The sequence below is a fragment of the Pezoporus wallicus genome, unplaced genomic scaffold, assembly GCF_028554395.1.
Source record: "Pezoporus wallicus isolate ANWC-B61680 ecotype Strahan unplaced genomic scaffold, APGP_CSIRO_Pwel_v1 contig_818, whole genome shotgun sequence".
Taxonomy (NCBI): Eukaryota; Metazoa; Chordata; class Aves; order Psittaciformes; family Psittacidae; genus Pezoporus; species Pezoporus wallicus.
Window position 1 is genome coordinate 3,536,736 of NW_026636248.1, and position 18,581 is coordinate 3,555,316.

The 18,581-nt window shown below is 43.9% G+C and overlaps 1 protein-coding gene across 2 annotated transcripts in view; it reads left to right on the forward strand.

Annotated features, from left to right (window-relative positions):
- SLC22A23 (solute carrier family 22 member 23) overlaps positions 1-18,581 on the forward strand; it is a 108,823-nt gene that overhangs the window by 62,451 nt on the left and 27,791 nt on the right. For both annotated transcript variants that reach the window (XM_057399332.1, XM_057399333.1), the window contains exon 4: positions 13,942-14,110. In XM_057399332.1, the coding sequence (XP_057255315.1) occupies positions 13,942-14,110 (169 nt within the window). The remainder of the gene's footprint in view (positions 1-13,941; positions 14,111-18,581) is intronic.

An 18,581-nucleotide genomic window follows, 5' to 3' on the forward strand; every position in this document is an offset into this window, starting at 1 on the left:
ACTACTAGTAGTGGTTAATTTCTGCATTGTTCTCAATCCATCCCTCAATTCCACATGCCCCCTAAAAAAACAAGTCACAATTTCCTTTTGCTTTGATTTTTTTTGTTTATGTGATTATGCAGAAACACCGTGGGTGATAGCAGCACAGTGATGGAGATGGCAGCCTGGTAGTAACTAGCTTGGCAATCCTCAGGTTTTTAAAATCTTCAGCCTTTCTGTACTTCCTGTACCATTTGTTTCCATTTCAAAGGTGGCCTGCATTTTAGATGAGTTTATTTTAATCAAATGCATGCGAGTGTGTGGATGTATTATTTATAGCCCTAAAAGTGTCAGATGCAAAGTGAGCTGAGCAAAAGCTTCTGGCCAGGTTCAAAGAAAAAACACTTCAGGGTGAAGGTTGTACCTGGGGTTTAACTCTGTATAGGCAAAGGTGCAGGTGTGTGTTGTCTGCATTTTGGGGGGAGGGAAACCCATTACTGGTAGTGAAACTGCTGGAGGTTCATCGTCTGTTGTTGGAATAACCATCCTCTGTATTTACTGGTAATTTCCCATAGGCAGTGAATGCTGGAAAATGCAACGAGGGGGTGAAGGCCCCGGGAGTGAGTTTTAGCCTTTAACAGAGCACATCAGTGCCCTGGGAGCTGCTAGTCTCTTGCTGTGTGGAGTAAAGAAGTGCAAGAGCTAGCTGGCTCCTTTGCAATTTTTCCCTTCAAGAAAAGGGTCATTTTCTCCTCCACCACCAGAGCGCTTGATCTGTGCAATGGATGCAGGAGGCAGAGCAGGCAAAATAACAGGACCCTTCAACTCATAGTGCTCTGAAACTTGGGGTGGTGTCTGTGCTCACCCATACCGCTGCTGCAGCTGTGTACAAAGATGGGTGATAGCTGTGTGGCTCAGGCTGTGGGCTGCTCCTTTAACTGTGATTTCCAGGGAGAAAGCAACGAGCTGGACTGCTGGGGGTTGCTCCAGACTCGGCGCACCCTGGCCTTCAGCATCGGCGGTGGACCCTTCAGGACTTGGTAGCTGGGTGGTGGGAGCAACCCTGCGAGAGCCGCACCAAGGCAGCTGTGGCACAGAACAAGTATCACGGAGATGAAGCATCTTGCTTGCTGCAGGAAAAGTTCCCTGTCTCTCAGAGCTGTGTCCAGGGACCTGCAAACAGACTTTTCTATCACGGCAAGGGAAGACCCCTTTCTTTCAGTCATTCCCTCACATTTCTAGTTTAGTTGAATGCATAATCTAGGAGATCCATTTCCTAAGATTATATGTGCAGATAACAATAAAAAGATCTTTTGCTGGTAGCAGGGCACTTAACATTTACTCAAACCAGGAGAAATTTCAAGACAAGAGATACCTGTGGTACTTGTTCTTCACTCACAGGTATTGTCTATACACCCTCACTGATGGGCATCTTTTTCCATCTTAAAATGAGGACTGCAGAGTCCCACATTTCTTTCACAGGCAAATTCTGACCTATTCAGCCAAGCCTGTAAATAAGCAGAGATAACCCAAGGGACATAAAAACTCACAATGACATATCAAAGCAAGGTTTTACTTGCTAAAAAAAATAATGGTGTACTATGCTGGTATACAGACACACAGAGGGGTTGTGGTGTGAGACAAAGGAGTGCAGCACATAATTAGTCTGGCTCATCCTGGTGATTGTAGGGGCTGAGGTTTTTTGATGTTTAGACTTGCTGCAGTCTGCAGGACAATGCAGCACCAAATAACTCTGCAAACACATTCCCTCTGAGGCTCTTGCAGGCTAGGGGCTGCACAGCAGATGTCCAGCACCTCATGCACCTACAAGTGGATCAGGGTTTTTTGTCATCCAGTGTTTGTGAACGCCCGGCATTTCCTCTCCTTTGAGCAAGAGCTGGAGAGGAAGCAGTTGATTTAGAAAAGGGTTGGGGTTTTTTTGTTTACTTCTATTTTTACTCCTGGTCAAGATGACATTCCTCCTTCCACGTGAAACATTTGGCTGAATTATAAACGTGAGGAAGTGGCCGAAGAAGTGGTGTAACTGAACTGTTTATCTACTGCTTTTGTAGAATTCGTCTAAAACAAATTTAATGCATCTTAAGCTTATCCTGGGGTGAGGTTTGTGTTCTGCAGTGAAGCACACAATGCTGCAAGAGGACATTTCCGAATTCAGGCCCCTTTCTCGACCATGGGAAGCATGTTCCCCCATCGCTTAGAGCCACCTGGAGCATTCCCAGCACCCAGTGGCTCCAAGCCTGAATTCCGAGATTTACAGGATTTCCATCTCTGGCCCTCTTTTTTAGGTGAGAAACCAGTGCTGAAAGCTTCCCTGTGTCTGGAAGCGTTCCGAAGTTCTTCCAAAAAGCCTTGGTCAGACAAATATATTTTCACTTTAAGACTGCACTTCGAATAGTCAGAACTAAAAAGAAAAATAAGAAGGATAATTCTCTTACTTTAGTTCCTAAATGGCATAGCATGGCTGTTTCTCTTAGATACATGATGGGAGGCGTTTGATTTGTAACTTGTAGTTTAGTTTATTCTTTAGGGCCTCTAGTTCTGAACACTTTTACTCTGTTTTTATCATTCTCTCCTCTTACTCCTCTTCATTTCCCTATTTCTTTTTGCCCTTGGCTCAGAATTCCGTATACATCCAAATTGTATAGCCCTCTGAGCTGTGTTCTTCATTGAGCAAGCGTCAAGAGTTCAGTGTAATAAATGACTGGTTCTTTGGCAGTGTCTTTCATAGCTGAAGGGTTTACAGCACTTCCAAATGTCTTTAATATTTTCTTTCTTCCGATTTTGATTAGAAGCATCACTCAGCGAGACAGAGGAGCTGTTGGTGTTCTTTCTGCTTCTGTAAACAAATATAAATATGTGCGCGTTAATTTTATTTTTTCAAATGATGTCTGCGCTTTTTTTCACTAAGAACAGATCTGACAGATTTAGTTATGTTTAGCTCCCATGTAAACTAGAATGCCTTTTGGATGTAGCTCTTCGGTTGGTAACTTGGTAAAATCTGGATTTGGGGTACTAGCTGGCTTTCCTAATTGTACTGTGCAACTTAAAAGATACATTTAAAGCCAGGGATTAGTTCCTCCTTGTTACCACATGTTTTTCAGACAACAGCTTGCAGGTTTTTGGTCTGAATGGTCTGGGGGAAGGCTCAGCCCTCCTTCCTTGGGGATGCTCTCCCCTTGAGCCATGTGCCCAGAGTAAATGCCTAGTGCTGCTCTGGAGTCAGGGAGTGCATGTCATCTTCTGTTGGATGTGTGGTTATCTGGGTCGGGAGATAGTCAAGGCTCAGATGTTTCTGTGGCACTTGTGGCAGAGAGGACGTGTACCCACCGTGCGCTCAGGTTTACTGCATGTCAGGAGGTACGGGGACCTGCCCTGGGGAGGTGCTGGTGTCCAAGCCTTGGGTGGGGGTGCCAAGGACCTCTTGGCACACCAGGAAAGGCAAGATCAGCCACAGAGCCTGAGACCAAACATTTTTCTCATGGACGGAAATCGCTGGCTTGTTTACAACATTCCTTTAAGTGGTTGAATACAGTTACAAAGCAAACTGGTGTTTGAGCTGAAAACTGAGGTCAGGTTTCGTACCTTTCCAGTTCAGCCCCACCTTTCTTACCTCCTTTGTGGCTCTGCAGAAAGACTCAGAGGAAAACCTGGAAACCATGACTGAATTACTTCTATTGCATCAAGCAACAGAGTGATTTGTTCATAGCTCAATGTAAAAAGGAAAATTGATTGGATCTGGGGACAAGCAGTCTATTAATGGCAGTTAATTCTGCCATTAGAAACATAGAGAATCGCGTAGAGAAATGCTTAGGAATTGATAAGAAAAGGTTAACAGTCATTTACCTCCCAAGGGTTGGATGCAGACATGTGTCTTCACAATCTTAGCTGTGGCTGTGATGTGTACAAAGTTAACTGACTAATTGGAACAAGTGAAATCTGCTTCCACAAACTGCAGCTGGATTCTTCCAAGGACCTTGGTTTCCTTTTAATGTTGTGTTATTAATTAGCTCAGCAATTCATTCTAGTTTTATTTGGAACAAATCAACGAGTGTTGCCATCTTTTGAACCCCTCTGTAAATGGCAGGAGTTTTCTTTAAAGAAGTCTTTCAGTGGAAAAAAGCAAGTGTCCTCTGCAGGAGGATGGTTTTTGCTGTGGGAGATTGGTGTATTCTCGGCCTACTTGCCCCCCTCCAAGGAAGAAGGATATTAAGAAATGTGAGCTTTCTCTTTTTCATTGTTATTGCAAAGCAACAGGAGGTTTTCCATCTATTCAGCAGAAATATTTAGCTCTTTACCACAGTTTTATCAGGATATATTAGTATTTTACCCTTGTAAAAAGACACATTCTTCTTAGCTGTGAGATACTCTTGAACAAACCCATGCATTTTTCAGGGATGATCCTGGGAAAATTTTGAATCCCAGTGGATGTGCTTGGGTGGTCTGGTTTGTTATTTGGTAAGGATGTCCTTAGCACAGCGATTTACATAGAAATATGAGGTGCTGGAGGCGTTGTAATGCTAATTGCCCTTTTATTGTTCATCACCCTGAAGTCAGATTTACCAACTCAAGGAATTGTGGTAATTTAGAGGATAAACTTTTCAAAGATGGTAATAGTAAAGGTAGCAAGGAAGAAACTTAAAGAATGTTTAAGCTTTGGCAATTATGAGATCATTTTGATTATGAATATAACAGCAGCAGGTGAGGAACATTCCACTGCGTTTATCTCTGTGCGTACAACTACAGGTGCTGCCCTCCTGTATTAACTTGGCTTGAAATACAGATGTGCTTGAAGTGGGCCGGAAAGTGAATGCTCCTTCCTCAACAGGTTTTCTGCACTCTCACTGAGTTCAGTGAATTATGCTGTCTGCTGTTCTCTGGCCTCGGAAAATAAAAACTCGTTGGGAAATGGAAGCAGAAAAACAATACTTGTACTACTTCTAGCTGTGCATTGGCTGCTTTCATATCAAGAGGAGTTTTCCCACCACCTGTATACTGCCACAGCCTCATTTGTCTTTTTGTATCATTACAGATTTAAAATTAAAGGAGACTGGACTAGGGGCTGTCCTATTTGTGCCGATCCTGGAACAGTGGTTGTGTGCACTGTTTGGCATGGTCCTCTCTCATCCTGTGGTGTTCCCATTCTGTCTGTGTGCCTTTGCCTTCCCCAGACCTGAGCCAGGCTTGACACTGAATCCTGGAGACAGAAGACTATAAACGTAAAAGTCACCCCTTAGTTTGGATGGTATACTTTCAGCCAGCACTGTGGTATTGCAGGCTCTCCCCAATGCTGGTGATGCCAGCTGAGCAATTTAGGTCCTCTGAAATGGCATGGGGTTATGTCTGCAGTTCTGATAGGAACATGCCCAAATCCAGGGCTCTGTGCATTTGTTCATTCATCCAACAGCATGATGGTAGTGGTGAAAAGCTTCTGTTTAGAAGAATATCTCATGTGGGGTCAGTACCTGGGGAGAGAGGGGCTGTCCTGCTGCCTCAGCAAGCTGGGAAATGTTTAATAAACCTGAAAGGTATTAGGCTGTTATCTCGTTGTGCTTATCTTTTTGAGGACCATTATCCATCTGGAGGTTGCAAACTGGGATTTAGAAACAGCTGCTGCTGGAATATTGTTTGCCACTTGATTGATTAAGAGACTGCCATGCAGACTTGTGGCTGTTGAGTTTCTTCTCCCTTCCTTTCTTAGGTGGCTACAACATTGTTAAAAAATTGCTGACAAATACAGATGCAGAACCCTTTAATCTGAAGCTTCAAAGAAGATGAGTTCTTCTGATAACTCTCACACCGTTTTTTTGTTTCAGCTGCACTCCTTCATTCCTGTCAAAAAAGATGCCAGTTGTGATTCAGATCCTGCCGAGAAAAAAAGGGCCAGCTGTTGTAAACAGCAGAGGTGTTCGATTTGCAAAATATTCCTGTCATCAGCTGTGCACTTCCTTTAGAGCAAGCCACCTTTTGAGAACAAGGAAGAATCAGATATATTTCTATGAAACCTTAGTTTTGTGCCAAAATAAACAAAGTCAAGGCCAGGCTGGGTGGAGCTTTGAGCAACCTGGTCTAGTGGAAGGTGTCCCTGCCCATGAAAGGGGGCTGGAACTAGATGATCTTTAAAGTCCCTTCCAACCCAAACTGTTCTGTGATTCTGTCAAATAGTGATGTGGGTTTGGAGAGTCTCTTAATATAAGGGTAAGAAGTTATAGACTGGAGGTGGAAGAGAATTTTTTTTGTAGATAGCATGAAGATACATGAAGATGTATGTCATAGCAAAGCTTTTTAATCACTTTTGAATTGCATTTTAATTAAGTCATCTTTACTCTGAAATGAGTGTGCTCTGTATCTACCAGTTTCTTATGCTTTTTGGTACTGATGTTTAGATTTCCAGGGGCATCCTCCTGGTTTTGTTTCATAATGCTGTTCTTCACATATACAAACTGTCATCAAAAATTAGTGTTGGTTGGGAGCTGCTGCGTGTCAGAAGTGGGGATGCTGCTGCTTTCCCCTGGAAGTAGATGGCAACTGCAGTACCACAAATGTGATTTAACATTTCTTCAGTTTTATCACTTCATGAATGGCAAGCAGCATTGTATGTTAAAGGTTTCTTATGCCATCAGCTGTCTGTTTTGTGAGCTGTTGTTTGTCTTGAGTAATGTAAAACTCGGCAAATGCAGATGCTGTGGGATGAAGAGGAACAAAGCGTGCTCCCTGTTCTGTTGCTGATGCTCCCTGGGAAGCGGCCTAGATCCAGCATAATTGCAGGCATCACTGTATACCATGTAGATGCTGTGCTCAGGCAGCCCCTGCTCCAGGTCTCCTGTGTCTGGAAAAGCCAAGCTCATCCTTGCCCTGCCATGTCCCTGCTGTGAGCAGGCTTGGCCTTTTGAAGGGGCCCTTTGGTCCCCAGCTCCCGCAGCTGTGTTCATGGTGGGTGAGTGAACAGCCTGCGTCAAACTTAGGCTGTCTCTTTGTGGTCCAAACACTCTATCTGTGGGTACCTACAGACTGATGGCAGCTGGGAGGAGTGCTCCTGAATTACCCTGACATAGCTGACCAATGCTAAGCCTGAAATTGGGTTGGTATGTTACTCATTTGTGCCTTACAGGAGAGTCAGGCATGTGGAAAGTAGAGAGGAGATGTTGCACTTTGTGTTTTGGTTAGATTCTGGATGAAAGGTGAAGTTGTGTTTATTTTTTTCAAGCTAAGCCTTACTATGCGCTTTGTAGTGTTTGCAGCAGCAACAGTTCACTACTGTATTTAAAAGGTACTTTGCCTAGCATCAGTTTTAGTGCTGCCCTGGTACTTGTACACAATATGAACATCTGATCTAGTTTTGGTAGGAAAGATACCTGTTCTGATTAGGTATCTACTTGCCTGAATGATGCATCCAGTAGGTAAGGGATATCTGTCCAGGTCAGAAGAGTGCCACTGCACCGCATCTGATGAGATGTCATGCGGGCTGCCTGCCCTGGAGCCAGCCCAAGGGCTCTGTAAGCTTGGGTTGTGTCAGTGCATGCATGACTGATTCGACACACGTTGAAAGTGTTAATTAGATGTAAATGGTGGGCTAGTGTGTGTGTGTAAAACCTATGATGTGTAAAAGAAGTACCTTAGAAGGAGCACCCATGTCACTTCATAGATGTATTTTTAGAGTAACTTGTATCCTGCTGTGCTCCTGGGGAAAAATAATCACATTTTTCTTCCTCAACCATTGGAGGTTCAGTCTATTACTGCTGGTTTTGCCTGGCAGTGGATTGGATTTCTTCAGAGTAGAAATTAGATTTTTCCTTCCCTTCTACTCTGTCTCTGTTTATACCAATTTGCTGTTGTCTGTGCACTGCAGTGAACGTGGTAACCTTTCCTTCCACACAATGCTTTGTTTGCTCTTCTCTAATAAACTGTATTTACATGTGGTGCTTTGTCTCTCACTTCTGGTGACAGCAGAGACAGTTAAGAAAATGTACTCCCTGTCCAAACTCACTCAGGAAGGAGCAAGTGAGGGCTTAACCTGGGCCATTTCAACCCATGCTGAATCAGAAGTGTGCTAATGCAGGTAAGGAGTGTGCGTAGCCCATGGGTAGCGTTTGCAGCTCTTAGAGGTTTGTGTCTAGTAACCACCTGGAAATTTGGGTATATAAGCAGATATGCTGGATTTTATTTATTTATTTCTTCCCCTAGCAGCCAGCTGCAAACTTAAAGGTTTGTCTGGGAATTACTAAGTTTTCACTGTATTTTATCTGGTCAGCTAGCCACAAGTGAGCTTGGGGGCTGTGTTATTCTAGGAACAACCAGCGAGATGATCTGTTTACAGCAGAGGGCAAATCCCATGGAGAGCATTGGAGGAAGAAGAGGTCCCTGAGGTTTGAGAGAGCTTGGTGGAAACTGGTGAATATAGCAGCAGCGGGGATGGGGTCGTCTCCCAGCAGACTTCAAGATTGCTGTGACAGAGGTGGCGAAGCTCATCATGCCAAAAGGGTCAGCTCAGGGACCACGGCAGTGGTGGGACATGCCTGAAGTGCTGCACAGCTTGGAAAACTAAGTGCTCTGAGATCTCTTTTCTTTTCTTTAGTGCTTTGTTGAAAAGCAGAGTCCAAATGCAAAATCCCATGACAGTGTCCCAGCTTGCACATTGCTCTTGACTAAGCTGAGCAACCACTGGGGCAGAGAGGCAAACACAGCCCCAGTGCTTTAGGGTGCTTACCACCACTGTGAATTTCTGGTGTCCTGCATTTTACACTTCAAACTGTGTTGCCTGAGATTTCTTCTGCTTAACTCATAGTATGGGTCTGGTTCATCTGAATCTGATTGTTTTTCTCCATGTTGGGATAACGGAACATCTGGAAGGGTCCTTAAAGGGATGGAATTAAGAGTGTTGGGAAATATGAGGGAACTGTCAAAAATCATTCTGTTTGATTCTGGGTTTTTTTCTTAATATAATGTGAAACTGAATGTGAGTCTAGAATCAGACTGTGTCCTCAGGGATTTTTTTCAGTGGGAATGCTGTTGCCCAGATTTGTGCTTTGTCCTGGCCATTTTCTCCACGGGATACTCCTGTATAATTACAGTCTTGGTGGTTCATTGACTAAAACTGGGTGGCAAGAGAAAATTGCAAGGGCACAAAAGCAGTTAGCTTGTGGTTTCTGATGGAACTAGCACCTAGGCTGCAGTATAAGAATTGCTTTGTGTTTTGGGACTGGAGGCAGGTGAGTGAATGCTAGAGAGTTGTTCAGGCAGTGTGATTTAACCTCTTTTCCCTCTTGATATATTATTTGCAAATTACTTTGGTTTTCCTTTAAATAAAAGTATTTGCTGTTCATCCTTGTGCAAATATCCTATGAAAATAAATGTCAGCCTTTGAAGACAAACAAGAGGGTTTCTGAAAGCTGAAGCAGATGATGTATTACCAGTGCGCAAGCGTAAGGCCAATTGAGAAGTGACGGGATGCAGCACATAGCCCCCTCATGGCAATGACAGCTCAGCAGTGGGGTTTGGAGGAGGTGAACTACACAGGGCCATGCGCTGTGGCAACATGAGCTGATGTTAACTCAGTGTTATTGTACTCCTCCCTGGTCTCGTGTCAGTATGTCCCATATCCTGTAGGCAGACTGCTCCTTTCACAGCAGCAGGTGGAGAGGGTAAGATACGTGCAATACCTCATCTACCTACAGCCTGACTCCAAAAACATCTTCCTTTCTGCTCCGCTTCCTGGGTTCTTCCAGGCGTACCTACTTCCATAGGAGGCAATGTAAATGACGTGCATCGGTTGAACTACCATATAACTGTAGTGAATTAACTTGCTGATGTTTATATGCAGCTCCTTTTTGGCAAGACCACAGCTGCACTTAACAGAAGGGCCTCTCAGTGCTCTAGGATGGGTCTGCTTTTGCCTGGGAAGGATTGCTCAGATTTTCCCATTGCTTGAGCTTGTCCTTTGTCACTAAAACAGCCAATATAGCTGTTGTGGTTCTTATTCCCTTGTTAATATTCTGAAAGTTTTCTCATGGGATTTCTAAACAACTCGGTAAGAGATCTTGTAGGTAAAAGTGTGTGTGTGTCTGTGTCCCAAAGTCTCTAAGCAGGCAGATTTGCACAACCACACTCATCCTCTTATGGATTTCATTCATGCATGTTCTCACACCCATGCATTCTCTGGTACCAAGGTGTGTGTCCACATAGTCCGGCCAGGATCGTCTGTGTGACACACAGGATGAGGCAGTGACTGCTGCATCCTCATCACGTCCCTGAGGATGTTCTTGGCAGGGAACAACAAACCAGTTTGAGGTTGCTTTTCGTACCCTTCAAGTGTTGATGCTTACAATTTTTTCTTTATTCTTTCTTCTCATCTGTTGTAGTTCTCAGGCAAACGTAACAAATTTCAGTTCTCTCTCTTCTTCCCCAGTAGTATTGATATTTTCTGACGCCAGTCCTGTTCTTCCTCTTCTTGGTACCTTATCTGTAGGTCAGATTGTTCTTCCTCATTAAATGAATGTGCTATTCATTTAACTCATGCTCTGCCTGTCCTTCTGGTGCCTGCTTGTTTGCCTGCTTGCTCTCACACATGTATACACTCGTACATGCACACTCTTTTACTTTGCCTTTGTTCATCACCAGTATTAATACTTCAGATATGAATCACTGCATGCAGACTTATGGAGTAATGTGTCTGGCCCCAGTACTCTTCATTCTATGCCAGAATGTGTTTCTGTGCATTAGCAATGAGGTTACTTTGGGTCCATCAAGCAGCTCCTGGAAATGCATGCATCCCTTGTAAGAAGGGACATAGTTCACGCCAGCTCTCCCTGAATCAGGTTTGCAGACTGTGAGGCTACTGAACATTGATTTGGTCATTTCCGTAGCAGGAGGACATACAGGATAGGGTCCCAGAGGAGGATTTCTGTATGGTGTTTCTGCATTTCCCAGCCACAGGTATATGCTGTGCAACGAGCCTTATACGTTCAATTGTCTTGTGTTTGTGGTGCCTGTGGGGCTCAGGTTTTCATCACATGTGTGGTAAGACAGTTACTTTCAGGCTGGGTCATACTTACAGCGTGCAGAGCAGTTCTGCTACAGGGGTTGTCTGGGTTCAGTTTCTGCGCTTGTGATGTCCAGTGCTGTTGGGTGTCCATTGATGGCACAAAAGTTTGTCCCGCGTGTCCTGGGCATGTTTGATTTCACTGCCCAAGTACTGGAGGACTGCTTTGTATACAGGTTTCAACTTGCCCATATGATTGCTTGCCTAGGACTTAATGGAAATTAGGCATCAAAGTTGGATGTGCTGTGCAGAATAGAAATGCTGGGCAAGGAAGCAAAATCTTTTCCTTGCCTGTCTCCTTGCCCACACAAAATTTTCCAAGTAGAAAAAACAGATATATCCTGGAGTTTTTTGTGTTGATGGTAACTTCCATGATTTGTGTGTCTGGCAAGGGCTTTCTCCATGCTCCACAGAGTAGTTGAGGTGGAAACCTTTTCAGTGAGTGGGGGGCTGAAGCTTTCTTACTGTGATTTGCCACAAGTGGATGATTCTGATCTCTGTCTTGTAGTGATTTTGTTGGTAATTTATCATGTGAACTAGAGGGAAATTGTTGCAGCCTCAGAGGCCTCTCATGCCTGGGTGCATTGTGGCACCAGGGGGAGCATCAGCAGGGTACAGGGGTTCACCTTTTCTGGTGCTGGGGCAGAGCTGGGAAAAGGCTGACTGATAAATGCCTGCTAAAAATGGCAATGCTGAATCTTTTATCATCTAAAATTGATGCCAGAGATGTTAGAAAGTCAGGAGGCTGTCCCGATATGTAGAACATTTCAACAGAGATGTGATATTTCATATACACAGAGCGCCTGCTGATGTCACTTGAAAGTCATGCTCGCCCAGCTACAACAAGGATTATTATTTTTTGGTCTTCTCCAGCTTCTTTTAGAGAAAAGGTCAAAAATTAATCGTATGCATGTGATAATTCAGAGGGGGAAAAAATAGATGCTAAACTATCTCTGAAGTTATTACCTTTCTCTACAGCGGATAACTGCTGTGTATGGAGTTATGTACTATGCACCAGTGACATAATAATATAACATTTTATTATTTGCACATCTCTTTCTGACTTCATATAAAGGTTGTTCTCTTGGTTATTTTTTTTTATCTGATACTAACCTAAGTAATGCAGTTGAAATGCTGAAGCCTTACGTATCCAATGCAGACTTCCCGTTCCTATGGCAACAAAACTTGTCCCGGTACTTAATGAAGGACTATTGGAGTGTGAGTAACTATGACTTTTAAGATTTGGAAAAACAAACAGAACAGCTTTGTATTTGAAGATTAAAGAAATAAAGCGGAAGTGACCTCTTTGCATAGAATTTAAAAAATCACCTAGGCTTGGGATACTTCATTAGTACGAATAAAACCATATTAATGTCATAAGGAGCTCTGTTTTAATCTAGTTTTCCTAATTAAAATGTAAAAGCCTTTTGTAGCAAGTGAGAGTCTTTGAGGGTTCCCCCCCACCCCCTTTCTTTTCCAGAGCTGCTGTGTTTGTGGTTAAGCTAATGTAAATTGGGATTGCCTTGCAACAGATATGGTTTTCATATGTATTGGGAAAAATCCATTGATAGTATTTGTCATTGGCTGAAAAGGGGAGGGGAAAATGCATGATGTTTAACTCTACATTTGATCTACAAGCTAGCTCCTGGTCAGCTAGATTAAATCTGTTTTACACTGATACATGCTAAACAAGCTACAGATGAGAGAGTGAATGAAGGAGTAGCTGTCATCTCTTCCTCTTATTTTATAGCTTTTCAATTACAATTTTAACAGCCATTAAATTCTAATTTAAAACAACCATAGGAAACATCCCAAGGAAAAGCAATAATGCTGACAATGTATCATGAATGTTTACGAGCCTGTGTTTCTGTATCAGCATGCCGGTAAGTACTACACAACTTGTGGCAGGTTTATTGTGCTTAATTATTCATTTGTAGAAGTGAATGTGAGCGAATGGGAAATATGAAATAGGGGCTTCTGTAGCAATCATACTGGCAGAAAAATTGTTCAACTATATTTCCCCAAGGCAGTCCAATTTTTCTGCTATTTCTTCTGTGATTTTTTTTTTTTTATGTTGTTGCTTACTTTATGGGTTTTTAAAGCTGTGATTCTGATATATTTCTCTTCATTTCTGAGGACCGAATAACAGTAGCCAGAACTCAGGGTTTAAGAAAGCTTAACAGATCTGCTGAGCTCACTTATTACAAGGCAGCTGAGACGACCAAGAATGCCAGTGATTCTAGTAAATTGCCTCGTGGCAAAAGGGCGGATGAGGAACAGGATAGGAGAGGTGGAAGGCTGGCTCCTTTGAAAGTTGATCAAGATTAGTTATTGCGAAAACAAAAAGCAAACCAGAAACAACCCACTCGGCAAAATCCAGCTTGGAAACAGCCGAGTTGTTGCATATTAAACTGTGGGCAGGTGGCATCCCATATGAGCTGGGAGCCTGTACCCTGCTGAAGGTTGTGCTCTTCTGCCTCCCAGCAAACTGATTGGAAGGTTACACGGCATCCTGAGAAGTGGGAAAAGGCTCAACCCAAAATCTTTGGGTTGTGCTTTACCCTTCATTCCCTTTTAAAAACAAGTATCTTACCATTGGGTAAAATGCTTCTCTAGGCAGAGACTGAAGAAAAGCTGACAATGAAGATACAGCAGATCTGCAGGAGATGTAATAGGTGTATGGAAGTTGCGGTGTTTGTGCCACAGGCAGCACGTAATGGGATTCGCTGTAGCTGCAATGGTACTTGAAGCCTAAATACAGGAGGAAACAAGATTTATGTGATTGTGCACAACTTTGGTCAAAGGTCTTGAAGGACATTAGCTCTCTGAAAGCTTGGTAAAGAGATGCTCTGTGGAGGCCTTTGCTGGAGGGGGGCTAATGCATTTGCTTGTGCTCTGTATTTCAGGGATAGAGCTCTGTCCTCCTGGGCACCGGTTCATGATCACCATGGCGGCGAGCTTCATTGAAATGGCTGGGCAGTTCCTCATGCCAGGGCTGGCTGCCCTCTGCAGGGACTGGCAGGTCCTCCAGGCAATTATCATCTGTCCTTTCCTGCTAATGCTGCTTTACTGGGTGTAAGTATTTCTTCCTCCTGTCTTGACAAAGACAACATGAGCTCCCGGTGTTCGACCTGGGAGGTGTTTCACTGTTGGAAGGTGTGCATGCTTTACAAAATGTACGAGTCTTTCCCTTTGTTCTTCCATTCACCTTTTGCAAAGATCTGACTTTGCAATAAAAATAAGTTTATAATTTGCTGTAGCACTCCTGTAGGTTACGTGCTGCGACATGGTGGGAACTCAGGAGAGCGTCCTCTTTCAACAGCAAAGTTGTACTTTGCTATTATTCAGTCTGTCACTTGCCCTTTGAAGATGAAAACAATTCTTGAGAGGATGCATCTCAGCTGAGCCATTGTCAGACTGTGTCTGCACAGCTACATTTTCCCTTAAAACCTGTATTGTTGTTCTGGGCTGTCACTGTTGGTTTCTTTGGCGGTTTCTAACCAAAGCTAGGTTCAAAATAACATATGTCAGCTCTTGAACAAGCGCACTTGGATGTCTTGTGTGCATGAGGTAGCCAGCCCTGAACTAGACTGCCTGCTTGGTTTTGCCCAGATTAGCCCATGCTGTGCCAAACCTTGTCTGGACACTGGGGCAGTGTCCACCAGGCAGTGGCTTGGGATTGTTCCCACAACAAATCCTCCTCTCCTGCTCCTCTCTGCCTGCTGCACAGGCAGCACTGCAGCATTGGTACAGCTATTCTGAGAGAAGTGGAGTGGCTTTTGCCTTGGGGGTGGTGCCAGGTCCATCCCCACCAGGACTTTATCAACCTTCCCAAAAAAATTCCTTTGTTATTCTGTCTTAATAGTGACACTCAGTGGCGGCAAAAACAAAAGAGACTTATGAGAGCAGTGTTGTGCGAAGCCATAACAGTAAAAGCACACTAGATTGTTCATTTTAAAGGTAACATTTTTTGGTGTGTACTGTGAGGGGCCAAGCTGCCAGTTGTAATGCCTGACAAGTTACAACATGTAAAAACTTGTTACAGTCCTAAGAATTTTTGTCAGTTATCTGTTTTTTCTGCTAGCACATGAGTGCCTTACAGAGTTCTTCTGTGTTCATGGTGGTAACCCTCTGGGGATTTCTTCTCTTATCCTCAAGGCAGGCATGCCACAGCTTGGGCTGAAGGCAAAATGTGGCACACAGGAGAAAGTCACAAGTCCTTTGCAAGATAATGTTTTGGTTTGGTTTTCCTCCTCTCCTCCCATTTTCCAACACATAGCATCTAAAGAGTCTCATCTTGTCAGTGTTAATCTTTATGATGAGTAACCACAAGTGTTCTTGTTAATGTGCTGTTCTCCCAAACCTGCCATATGTTATATATGTGCAAGCATGTGCAGGTCTGCTCCAAAAGCTCCTGCTTGGATGCCTGCCAGCTGAAATGATTTGTATCCACCACTCAATAGAACCCAATATCAAACAGATACTTGTGTCCAAAAGGACAGTGCAATAGCATGAAGACACCTAACAAATGCGGTAGATGACATGGGCAGCAGTAACCCCTCAGCAGTCTTCTGGAGGTGGCACGTTTTCCAGGTGGCTGAGTCAGGGTCTTGTACATTCCTGTTGGGAGATTGTCTCTGGCTGACATTGAAAGCAATAGGAAATGCTAACATTTGTTTCCGAATCTGCAAGGGCTTTTTTGCTTTTTGGGTGGATGGGACAGGCAGACCAAGCAAATAGATCCCCTGTATATAATGTGTGATATGACAGCTTGATAAGCAGTGGTAATAGCCAAAGTAACAGGATTTGTGTTGCCCGGTGTTCTTGCATTTGTAGAAATGAACTCTGGTTAGGATGCCTGTTTAATTATACTGTCGGTACAGTATGCACTCTTCTCTTAGGCTTTTCTTTTCCATCTGTTGCATGTTCTCTAGAAAGTGCTGCTATTTTATTACCTCTTCCCTTTCTGCCCCTCCCCTCTTCCCCCAGCATTGTGTTGGGGAACAGAGTGTGGACCCGCAGCATATGTTACAGATGAAGGAAGAAAACTGACTTGTAATAAAAGAACTAGAAAATTGCACTGCTTGTTAATTCCCCATCATGCACCCAAAGCAGTGAGTTCAATAACAGATGCTGTGATTGCCCCTGTCCTGCCTCCTCCTTACCCTCTTTACTTCCATCTCTCTGCAAAGAGCTGTTTGCCCCTCCTGGCTGGGGCTTGACCCTTTCCCACCTATAGATTTGCTCTGCTCCTGACCATGTGCACATGAGAAGCTATATACACCTCCTTCATTCTAACCAAAACTGAAGAATTGGGAAGGGGTGACCAGTTCTCTTCTGGTACTGTTAGGTAGGATTTAAGTGTTCAAAAACTGTGTAGATGAGGCCCTCAGTGATATGGTTTAGTGGTGGTCTTAGCAGTCCTGGGGTAATGGTTGGACTTGATCTTAAAGGTCTTTTCCAAACTAGCTGATTCTATGATTTACCCAAACTAGCTGATTCTATGATTTGTGATGACACAAATTTGTAATAACTAGGCTTGTTGCCCTGGGAAAGACCTCTAATTGACACACTACACCCTTTTATGATGCTGTGGTTTAAGCCCAGCCAGCAACCCAGAACCATGCAGCTGCTTGCTCACTCCCCACCCCTTTCCTTCCCCCCCCACCTCCTCCCCTTACTCCCAGAGGGATGGAGAGAAGAATTGAAAGAATGCAACTCCCACGGGTTGAGATAAGAACAGTCCAGTAACCACGGTATAGCACAAACCACTGCTGCTACCACCAATAATAATAATGATAAGGGAAATAACAAGGGAAGAGAATACAACCGCTCACCACCCACCAACCAATACCTAGCCTGACCCAAGTAGTGATCCTGCCTTTCTGGGTAACTGCCCCCAGTTTATATACTGGGCATGACGTGCTGTGATATGGAATACCTCTTTGGTCAGTTTGGGTCAGGTGTCCTGTCTCTGCTTCCCCGGCTTCCCCTCCTCCCTGGCAGAGCATGAGACTCACAAAGTCCTTGGTCAGAGTAAACATTACTGAGCAGCAGCTAAAAAACACTGGTGTTATCAGCGCTGTTCCCAGCCTGAAAGTCAAAAACACAGCACTGCACCAGCTCCTAAGACTGAGAAAAATGACTGCTACTGCTGAAGCCAGGACACATGAGCATGAGTTTGGTCCGCATCTGGACAGGATCATAGTTCTCCTTCCAGCTAGTTGTGGTACCTTCCTGGTCTCCTTCTGTCTGTCAAGGATTCTTCTCTGCTCTTTGGATTTCTTAGGGTCTTTTTTCCCTCCACCCACCTGTCCTCTGTTCTTCTGTTGGACTGCAAAAGGCTGGTGCTTTCCTTGCTGATGGAGGAAGTAGAAGATTATCAACCAGGTGCCTGCAGTCACCTCGGCTTGATGATCTGAGCAGCTGCCTGCCCTTGGCAGAAAGCTCTCTTAGCTTCATTCAACTAGTATTTAATGCCAGGTGATGACCAAATTCCTGTGCAGAAGTTCACAGAGGCCAGGGGTTTGGTTTTTAAGTTTGGGATAGTGTTCCATTCAGCAACAGAAGGTGCAACAGTAGGTGCATAAAAATGACCCTTGGCAGCAGCGTCCACGCTACACAAGTGAGCTCAGGCACTTGCACCCAGATGAGGTGGCCAGCATTTCTGCTTGCCATGCCTGATAACCTGGGCTCAAAGTAGGCCAGGAGTTTTTAAAGATCCTTAATTGTACCTCTCACTGCTCACACAGGGTAATGGAGCAGTGAAAGGTGTGAGGCTTCAGCACTTCCAGTTTGAGAAACCTGCTTGAGTTGGAAGGTAGAGATGGCATTTGTCTCCACAATGCCCATCCCTGCAGCTCTCTTCCTTTCCCTAAGGGTGGGTGCTTGCCATGGGGTTTGTTGTTTGGTAAGGGGACCATTCGGAAGCACAGCTTTTTAGGCTGGTGGCTGAGGCTGTCCCCTTTCTGGAGCAAAGCACCAGGAAATTCTGCATTCAAAGAATTCTTAATATTTCAAGAAATGCTTTTGCAGTGCAGGACTTGCTACAGGAGGATATGCCAAAGCGTTCATGCAGCACCAGTGGCAGTAAATAAGCTGTCGAGCTGCATGGCTGTTATATACTTTTATTGCCTGATAACATGTGGATAGCAGTCTGCTTGACTTCCCTCCATTGTGGGTCTTTTTCCCCCTTTTTCAAAAAAATCATACTTTATCTGGGATGGAGGTTTCACTAAGCTGTCTTCCAAATTGCATCAGCCTTAAAAGCATCATAATGATGGAATTGCCTGGTCCACTGCTTAGAAGTATAAGAACTGAGGTAGCATCCACAGCAAAGGTCAGTAAGTAGATAAATTTGTCCTTAGAAAGGTTTTTTTTTTGGAAAATGAGGCCTGCACAATAAAGAAAAATATGCTTGGAGTCAACAAAGTTTTTATATCTGTAGAAGTATGGGAGGTTTTGGTTGTTGAAGATCTACGTATTTGTTTTGGTTTTGTATTAAAATAAACTCATGTTAAAGGAAGACTAATCAGTTAAACTAATG